The sequence below is a fragment of the Cajanus cajan genome, chromosome 9 (genome assembly GCF_000230855.2).
Source record: "Cajanus cajan strain Asha chromosome 9, NIPB_CcT2T_4, whole genome shotgun sequence".
Classification (NCBI taxonomy): Eukaryota; Viridiplantae; Streptophyta; class Magnoliopsida; order Fabales; family Fabaceae; genus Cajanus; species Cajanus cajan.
Window position 1 is genome coordinate 3,821,287 of NC_138525.1, and position 10,640 is coordinate 3,831,926.

At 42.8% G+C, this 10,640-nt stretch overlaps 1 protein-coding gene across 1 annotated transcript; it reads left to right on the forward strand.

The window, feature by feature from the left end:
• Positions 1–3,346: 3,346 nt before the first annotated feature.
• Positions 3,347–7,618, forward strand: LOC145951706 (uncharacterized). Its single transcript, XM_083063575.1, has one exon. It carries the CDS (start codon positions 3,347–3,349, stop codon positions 7,616–7,618), a length of 4,272 nt encoding a protein of 1,423 aa, XP_082919701.1.
• The last annotated feature ends 3,022 nt before the right edge of the window (positions 7,619–10,640 follow it).

Consider the following 10,640-nt stretch of genomic DNA (forward strand, 5'->3'; position numbering starts at 1 on the left):
GGGAAGAGAAAGGAAAGGCGTAATTGAAAGAGAGAGAAAACGGACGGGGATGGAGCCACCGCGTTCGCCAGGAATCTTGTGGAAGGGGGGTGTGAGGGTGCGGGGAAGGAGGTGTAAATTTAAGAATTTTATTTTATTTTAAAGGTAATTTAGACATTTTATATATATTTTTTTAAAAGAATGTGTGTTTATATGAGAGTGGAGGTGTGTTTATCATCTGCCTAAAAGCACTTAACCCGCAATTCATGCTACTCTCGTTAAAAGCCCAATCTCACACTTTTAACGTTTCAAAATAATTATATTTTTATTGTTTTTTTTAAAGAGTTTAATAGATATACATTATTCTTTGTATAAAAAATTTACACTGAAAACCTTTTTTTAGCTACACTTTCAAAGTGTGAGGAGCAAAAAATATATTGAAATATAGAATATATTTTTTTAAGCTTTTGCAAAAAACGAAAAAAAAAAAGAAGAAGAATAAAGAAACAAAAATAATGAATGTAAGAATTACGTAAAAATTATTAATACTTATTGGACATAAAATTTAAAAAATATATATAATTGGTTAATCATGTTAAAAAATGAACCATAAATAAGCTAATGAGTATTACATTACAACAAACATGTGAATATGTTTATTAGAAGGAAAATGTTTAAAATATTACATTACAATAAAATAATTAAAATATGTGTAAATATTTTTATTAGCGCTGTAATATTTAAATAATACATATTTTAAACACTCATCTTTTTTCTGTGAAAGATTAAATACACTACTATTATTTAGTCAAATATCCTATTAATCCATGACGCAATATATTAAACCAGTATGAATAAGATTAAGAGATGAGGTGTCAAAAAAAAAAGAAGATTAAGAGATGAGAAATTTTTTGAAGAAGTCAAAATAATAACAATTACTTGTGTTATAATAAAGCATAATTTTGTTTTTCTGTCTCTTGTATATATAATAATAAATCCACTTTTAATTTCTTTTTTGTTTTGAAGTTTAAAAAAAAACATTTATATGAAATAAATAAAGAAAACGTTTGAGATGATTTATATATATATTAAGATTATACCTCCTCTAAAAAAATATATATTAAGATTAATTTATTGTTGTTAGGAACAAAAAATAAAAATAAAAATATTATCCTCATGCTTTTGTATTAAAACATATAAGATAAAGAAAAAAGATGTTAGATTTTTCTTTATTGGGTCTCTATTAATTGGTATTTATTTTTTCTTTAAATATGGCCCACTACACTTTTTTCTTGTAAGCCCAATTTTATTAAGTGATTCAATTTAAATTTGGAAATCACCATATGTTCATATATTTATTGGATAAAAAGCCCAATAAGCAAGTTTGCTGAATTTGTGTATAGGGCCTAATGATATCCATGTTTGATGAATATAAGGTGTATTTAAAGAATCCATAGGTTCCCCATTTCATTCTAATATTTCAAGATGGTTCACTGTTTTATCTAATAATCAATTTTTCTATCAATTTGAATTAATGAAATAAAGTATAAATAGTTTTTAAATTTTAAAAGAAATTTATTTAATTTCTATATTAAAAACTTATAATCTAATAATTAAATCATTAAAATTTATATAAAATATAAATTATTGAGTAAAATAAATCTATAAAAAAAAATATTTTTGAAGTTATTAAGTGAATCTCTCTATGAATATTACCATTAAATAAAAAATAACAATCCTTCCACACTAAGCGACTTCAGACATTTAATTCTTAATTGATTTTTCCATTTATTGATTGAGTTATATTAATTACACTTTTCTTGTTTTTAATTTTTAAAATTTTCAAAGTCAATAATTAGACGTTTTTAATTCATGTAAATATTTATTATATGAATGCATTCCAAATTTAAAATAAAAAAATCCCATTTAAAGAATAATTATTTTTTTGTTTTATAAATTTAAATTGTCAATGATAAAAAACAAACATATCATTAAATGTAAAAATAAAAAATCCTTCCTTACAAGGAGCACGTTAGACATTTCACTCTTTTTTATTGTTCATTTATTTAATAAGTTGTATTAATTACGATACTGTTTTTTTCTAATTTTTAAAAGGTCAATTTATATATATATATATATATATATATATATATATATATATATATATATATATATATATATATATATATATATATAAACTAATGTAGTTATTTATCATATTGATGACTTTTAAAAAAAATAAAAATATACAATAAGTCAAAAGTATTTGTTACTGTAATTAATGTATTTTACTTTCAACAATTATTTAATTTTTTTAAAAAAATGAAAGACTTTCTCAATGACTTAAGTTCATCGTCATTAAACAAATTAATGTTGAGGAAATAATACAATAATTACAATAATAATGATATAAGTTGGAATGGTATGCACATATTTTTAAATTCAAAATGAGTTACGTTACACTCTCCGAAAAACTATCCGAACCGTGTTTTGAATAATTAAAATAATAATATTTTTTAATAAATTTATTATAAAATAATTATTTAATTTAATATTTAGCTGTCATTAAATTGTTATTATAATTAATTTGTTTATTTTATAAATTAATGTATTTTTCAAATGAAAGATTTTCTAACAATTGGAATTCATTAAACAACATTGATTGAAAATATGGAATACTGTACCGGAGAGACCGTATCGGTCACGTGGGCCAACACGTGCCATTTCGTCAGACACCCATGCATAGCCACGTACAAGCATCACCATCAACGTCGGCTCGGCATGAGGCCGAGAACCGACATCAGTCTGGTTAATGCAAATATGGACCATCATCACTCATCGATTCGGCTCGGTCAGGTACCGTTCCGACACAGAACATACCGGAAGTATACAAGCTGCCGTATACGGACTAGATGGCTCGGTCATTTGCCGTTCCGACTAGTATTCATTAGCCGGCTCGGCCTCTTGCCGAAGGGTTAAGCAAGTCATAACAAGTAATCACAATCAAGAAAGGTAAGTACATGATTAAAGCCTAAACGACCAATTAGTACCGTATTACCTAATTTGGTAAATATCTGAGAGGGCCCATCACGCTCAGGCCCATGTCAGATACTATAAATAGGTCACACGTAACAAGGTATGTCACTGTTCATTCATTACCCTAGAAAATCGTGCCCACACTGACTTAAGCATCGGAGTATCTTTTGCAGGTACCTCCCCCTCCGAAGAATCCACCTAGAGCTCTCGTTCGGTCCTCATATTCCCCTGAAGATTACGAGTGTACCCTCAAGCAGGTACATTTTGGCGCCCACCGTGGGGCCGAACCGATAGCTCTCGAGAAAGACGTATCCAGCACTGTTTCGACGTCATGGTGAAGACAAGGAAGACTAACGCTGAACACCAGTCCGAGGAGGAGCATCAGTCCGGGGCCGAAACGGTAGAGGAGACAAACTTGACCGATGTGGTACGGCAAATGAAAGAGGAAATGATTGCCATGAAACAGCAGCGAGAGAGAGATGCCGCCGAAATGGCTGCGTTGAGAGAAGAAAATGCTGCCCTGAAAAACCAATACCGAGATCCCACATGGAAACCATCCGAGACGACCCATACTCAGGGGTCGTTTCATTCACACGGACACCACACCCCTGCCAACCACACCTCTATTGCCACCCCAGCCGCTCATGCTTCAGCTAGTAAGCCGATACTGCCGATGCCGGCTGGAGCACATCGGCATCCCTTTACATCAAATATCATGCAGACCGCGCTTCTTGATCATTGGAAGTCGTTGCCTCTCGACAAGTACGATGGGACCACTGATCCCGATGAACACGTAGATGTGTTCTTGACTCAAGTCACTTTAAGCACAACCGATGATGCCACCTTATGTCGAATTTTCCCAACATCGCTAAAAGGACGAGCTCTGAGTTGGTTCACTCGGCTTCCGGCCAACTCAATCGATTCGTTTAGTACATTGGCCTCCCAATTCACAATTCAGTTTGCTACCAGTAGGCCTCACCAACTGACCTCGTTGGCTCTGGTAAGCATTCGTCAGGAGAAAAAGGAATCCCTTCGGACATTCATGAGCCGATTCAACAAGGCGGCACTGGAAATCCGAGACCTAAACCCGGCCGTCGCCCTGCATCATCTGACTACCGCCTTGAAGCCAGGTCCCTTCGCCAACAGTATTTGCAAGAAGCCACCATCCGACATGGATGACCTTCGGCGACGAGCCGATAAGTATATGCAAATGGAGGAGCTAGCTGAGTTCCGCAACCAAGCTAGAGCAGAAGTAGCGGCAAAGCCTGAAAGGCCAGTCGAGAATAATTTCCGAGGTCGCCCGAAAGAATTGGTACCTCGGGAGAGACCCCCTCGTGGCCCAAGGTATTCCCAGTACACACCACTTAACACTAACAGAGCAGCCATACTAGAGCAAGCGCTGGCCTCGGACGTGTTGGCCGTTCCAAAACGAGCTTCTACCCCCCCCAGGGCCGACACAACAAAATCTTGCCGCTACCACCGCAATCGGGGGCATTCGACAGAAGAATGCGCGGCTTTAAAAGACAAGATCGAAGACCTAATCAAACAAGGCCAGCTACAGGGTTTCATCGACCGACCGCACACAACTCGGCACGCCGACCGGTCAAGACGGCATGACCCTGAGCAAAGGAGAATGGAACCACGTCAGTATAGAGAACGGAGCCGGTCCAGAGAAAGACGAGATGTCGAACCCTCGTCACAGCCTCGGCGAGTCATCAATACCATAGCAGGAGGATTTGCTGGCGGTGGCTCATCTTCCTCATCGCAACGGAGGCATCTACGGGCCGTTCGACATGTTCACGCCGTTGAAACAGTCCGTCGGCAATTACCTACTATCACCTTTACCGAAGCCGATTTCAAAGGCATTGATCCGGAGCAAGACGACCCAATGGTAATCAGTGTAGAAATCCATAACTGCATTGTGCGTAAAACGTTGGTAGACCAGGGAAGCTCGGCAGATATCTTGTACTGGAACACGTTCAAACAGTTGGGTATTCCAGAATCCGAATTGGTCCCCTACAACGAGCCACTGGTGGGGTTCTCTGGTGAGCGAGTGAAGACGAAGGGGTATATCAAGCTGTCCACACGGTTCGGATTTGATGAAGCTGATCACCGCGATATCCCAGTCAAGTACGTAGTGGTGCATGCCAACACATCTTATAATATTCTGCTAGGACGACCGTCCTTGAATCGGCTCGGAGCCATTGTCTCCACTCCTCATCTGGCCATGAAGTTCCCGGCTGAGTCCGGACGAATCGTCACCATACACGCTGACCAGAAAATGGCGCGCGAATGTTATTTTAGTAGTTTAAGGTTGCCGAGAATGGAGGAGCCAACCGAACCGAGAAGGGTGCACTCGGTTTCGCAGCAGTCGGCCATCGACCTCGATCCACGAATCGATCAGGAGGAAAGGGTAGAGCCCATTGAAGATAAACAACCCTTCCAAGTAGGAACGACAAAATCCCAAGTTACTTACTTGGGAACCTATTTAACCGAAGGGGAGCGCCTAGCCATTCAGCGTGTGGTCCTCGAGAATAGAGACTTGTTCGCTTGGCACCCATCTGATATGCCTGGCATTGACCCCAATTTCCTATGCCACAAACTCTCCGTTAGCAAAGAGGCTAGGCCGATTGCTCAACGGCGCCGGAAAACGGGGGAAGAAAGAAAAACCGCCATCGAAGCAGAGGTGACCAAGTTGCTAGACGCTCAGTTTATCCGAGAGGTGCACTACACGACTTGGCTGGCTAACGTGGTCATGGTTAGAAAGTCAAATGGGAAATGGCGTATGTGCACCGATTATACCAATTTAAATAAAGCCTGCCCAAAAGACGCCTACCCACTCCCGAACATCGATCGGCTCGTCGATGGGGCATCCGGCCACAAATTCTTGTCTTTTCTGGATGCTTACTCGGGATACAACCAGATCCGGATGCACCCCCAAGACGAAGAAAAAACTGCATTCATCACCGAAACAGCCAATTACTGTTACCGGGTGATGCCGTTCGGATTAAAAAATGTCGGGGCCACATATCAACGTTTGATGAATAAAATCTTCCACAACCAGATCGGCCGAAGCATGGAAGTTTATGTTGATGATATGGTGGTAAAATCAAGTGATGTATCGGCACATACGCATAACTTGGCCGAAGTGTTCCAGGCGCTTCGGCAACATCAGATGAGACTCAACCCCGAGAAATGTGTGTTTGGAGTTTCGGGCGGCAAGTTCTTGGGATTCATGCTATCCAACCGAGGTATTGAGGCGAATCCGGATAAATGCCAAGCCATCTTGGACATGAAAAGCCCGACAACGTTGAAAGAGGTTCAAAAGTTAGCCGGACGGCTCACTTCGTTGTCTCGCTTCCTTCCCTGTTTAGCCGAGATTGCCGGGCCGATCCTACTCTTGCTGAAGAAAACGCAACGATTCAAATGGACCCAAGAGTGTGAAGAAGCTTTTCAGCAGTTTAAAAACCGGCTCGGCATGCCCCCAGTATTATGTAAACCGGTCGTCGATGCAGATATGATTATCTATTTGTCGGTTTCGGACAGCTCCATCAGTGCCGTTATGATGCAAGAAAACCAAGGTCAACAGCTCATCTATTTTATTAGTCGGACGTTGCAGGACGCCGAGCGACGTTATCAATTGCTCGAGAAGGTTGCCCTAGGACTCGTCTACGCCGCCCGACGGTTGAGACAGTACTTCCAAAGCCATAAGGTTGTCGTCCGAACCGACTGTCCGATCGCAAAGGTCCTTCGGAAGCCAGAAATTGCCGGCCGAATGATGGCGTGGTCGGTTGAGTTATCTGAATTTGACATATCCTTCGAGCCAAGGGGCCCTATTAAATCACAACACTTGGTAGATTTCGTCAACGAGCTCACTCCTCCAGGATCTTTCGAAGACCAACCTTGGATCCTTCATGTGGATGGATCATCTAACGCCCAAGGTAGTGGTGCAGGCATAATCCTCGCTAATCCTTCAGGCATCACAATTGAGCAATCCCTTCGGTTCGGCTTCCGCGCGTCCAATAACCAGGCCGAGTATGAAGCTTTAATAGCCGGACTTAGATTAGCCACAGAGATGAATGTTAAGAAGGTCATATGCTGGACCGACTCGAAAGTAGTTGCCGAACAAGTCAACGACAACTTTCAAGTCAAAGATGCTAATTTGTTGCAGTATTATCACCTCTTCCGAAAACTCAAAGATGATTTCACCGAGGTTCAAATTCGGCATATCCCAAGAAGTAACAACGAACGAGCCGATCAGTTAGCTCGGCTCGCCAGCACCATAAAGCCAGGACAGCTAAGAACAACAATTCACCTCGAAGTCCCCTCTCCAAGTGTGGCCGTCGAGTGCATGGCTGCCGAGGTCGAAGTTCCAAGCTGGCTGACTCCTATTCGGAACTTCATCCTCCAGGGAGAATTGCCAACTGATTCGGTGGAAGCCAGAAAATTGCGAACCCAAGCAGCTCGGTACTCCATCATAGCCGGCGAACTCTACAGGCGCGGATTCTCCACCCCGTTGCTTAAGTGTATTGACAATCTCCAGGCCGACTATGTGATGAGGGAAATTCACGAAGGCATCTGCGGATCCCATTCCGAAGGCTGAACTCTTGCGGCAAAGGTATCACGAGCCGGATATTATTGGCCAACTCTAAAAGGAGATTGTGCTGAGTTTGTTAAGAGGTGCATACAGTGTCAACGGCATGGGAATCTAATCCACGCCTCGGCCGCCGAACTACACAGTATCAGCTCTCCATGGCCGTTTGCGTTATGGGGAATTGACGTACTTGGCCCATTCCCCATGGCGAGAGGACAAGTTAAGTTCCTTCTCGTGGCAGTAGATTACTTCACAAAATGGATTGAGGCCGAACCACTTGCTTGCATCTCTGCTGCTAACGTCCAAAAGTTTGTATGGAAGAACATCATCACCCGTTTCGGCATCCCATACGCCATCATTTCAGATAACGGTCTCCAATTCACGGACAAAAGGTTCAACTCATTCCTCGAAAACCTTGGCATTCGGCACAGGTTCACATCGGTTGAGCACCCTCAGTCGAATGGCCAGGCCGAAGCGGCCAACAAGGTTATCCTTACCGAACTGAAAAGAAGACTCGGCTCAGCAAAAGGAGTATGGGCTGATGAATTACCAGAAGTCCTCTGGGCATATCGATGCACACCACAGTCCACCACTAAAGAAACCCCCTTTCGCCTAACATATGGTGCCGACGCAATGATACCGGTTGAAGTAGGGGAGCCATCATTCAGACGACAACATTTTCAAGAGGACTCCAATGACACATCTCTTCGGGCCGAACTAGATGTTCTTGAGGAAGTACGGGACAATTCGCATGTAGTAGCCGAAGCATGCAAGCAACGCATGAGTCGGCGCTTCAATTCTAACCTCAAACCAAGAACATTTCACGACGGAGATCTTGTATGGAGGGCAACCGGCTCGGCAAGGCGCAACCCGTCTGAGGGCAAACTGGCAGCCAATTGGGACGGCCCGTTTCGAGTGCGCCACGCTCTTCATAACGGGGCATACAAGTTGGAGGAGTTATCCGGCAAAGTCCTCCCACGAACATGGAACTCTACGCACTTGAAGACTTACTATAGCTAGTTGTCTATTTCACAAACTTGTAAGCGTTGTAAGGGTGCACTCTTTTCCTTGAACCGGTCTTTTTCCCTCTTAAAAAATAGTGAAAAGAGGTTTTGGCCGGCAAGGTTTTTAACGAGGCATCCATTTATCAATAACAACACGATTCAATCACTCATGCTTTAATTAAATTATTCAAGTCTTCCCTCCCGAGATGTCTCTCGGCCAAGGATGTGGCTTTAATTAAATTATTCAAGTCTTCCCTCCCGAGATGTCTCTCGGCCAAGGATGTGGCTTTAATTAAATTATTCAAGTCTTCCCTCCCGAGATGTCTCTCGGCCAAGGATGTGGCTTTAATTAAATTATTCAAGTCTTCCCTCCCGAGATGTCTCTCGGCCAAGGATGTGGCTTTAATTAAATTATTCAAGTCTTCCCTCCCGAGATGTCTCTCGGCCAAGGATGTGGCTTTAATTAAATTATTCAAGTCTTCCCTCCCGAGATATCTCTCGGCCAAGGATGTGGCTTTAATTAAATTATTCAAGTCTTCCCTCCCGAGATGTCTCTCGGCCAAGGATGTGGCTTTAATTAAATTATTCAAGTCTTCCCTCCCGAGATATCTCTCGACCAAGGAGACGGCTCACGCAAATTAAGTTGTTAATCACCACAAGAGTTCACGCCAGTTATAACATAAAGAACGGAGAAATTTCATTAAAAGAGAAAGGTACATTATCAATAGGCGCTATCGGCCCCATAATACAAAAGAAACATTTAAGACACTACTTCTGCCTCCCCCTGAACTGGACCATCCTCAGGCGCAGCCTCCTCATTCAGAGTCTCCTCTTCGTTCGGCCCAGCTGGCCGAGCCGGAGCCTCCTCGTCGGCTTCCTGATCAGGTGGAATGGAGGTCATATCCACCAACTTCCCTTGGAAAAAATCTTTTGTCATGTCCAGGTGGAAGTCAGGGGGAAAGTCACCAAAGTAGCAAGCCTGCCGAGCAGCTTGAGCAAAACCGGCCTGATGCTGACTGAGAACCTTGGCGCGCGCCTTCTCCTGATAAGCACCAAAGGCAGCCTTTTCAGCATCCAGCTCCTTGCTCAGAGCTGTCACCTTATCAGTCTCGCCCTTCAGAGCAAGTTCGAGACGCTGTACCTTTAAGGCCAAGTCATCAGCGGTTCTTCCTCGGCGATCCATCTCGGACTGATACTTGCTACTAGCCGTCTGGGCGTCGGTCAAAGCAGCCAGTGTCTCTTGAAGAGACTTCTCCTGCTCAGCTAGCTGTTTGCGCAACTCATCAGCCTCACCGTTCGGCTGCATGACAATACTCTGTGCCATGGCCACAGCGCGCACTTGGAACTCACAAAAGAAGCTCCATTTCTGCGCCGAACTCATTCGGCTCAGCAGCCCCTGCCCTACCTCGGAGGTCAGGTCTTGACTCAGGAAATCCTGAGCGTTAACATTGCCAGCCAAGAAACTTGGTGCCGACAAGCTTTCGGGAACAGGGGGGCTAGCCACTCGGCGCTGTTTTGCCCGGCGACTCTCCTCCTCGGCCCTAGAGTCAGGCCTTCTTTTTTCAGGTTGGGGCCGGGTGGTCTTCTTCGGCCGAGACGTGGGTCCGACCCCGCTACCTTGACCAGCTGGTTGATTCACGCGCGCGGCGGGCGCAGGCCTATTCGCGGTGTTCGACGCAAGTTGGTTCCGAAGCAAGTTGCGGATATCCAAATCATCATGAGCCGCCATTATACCTGCACATCATTAGTCAAAATCAATGATAACACTTGAATTCAAACAAGTAGGAAAAATACTATACCGATCAATTCTTCGACCACATCGGCCGAATTAAACAATCGGACAAGAGGACGGCATGGTAAGGGCCGAGGCAACTTGTTTAAAAAATCAAGACTTCTTCTCTCCTCCGGGGACATGCGTGATTTGGAAACCGTGTCGTACTTGCGCGGCTTCCGGGTCCAATACAAGGGAAATAGGGGATTCCCTTCGGCATCAAAGAAATACTTTTTTCCTGGTTCTGGCCGAATCA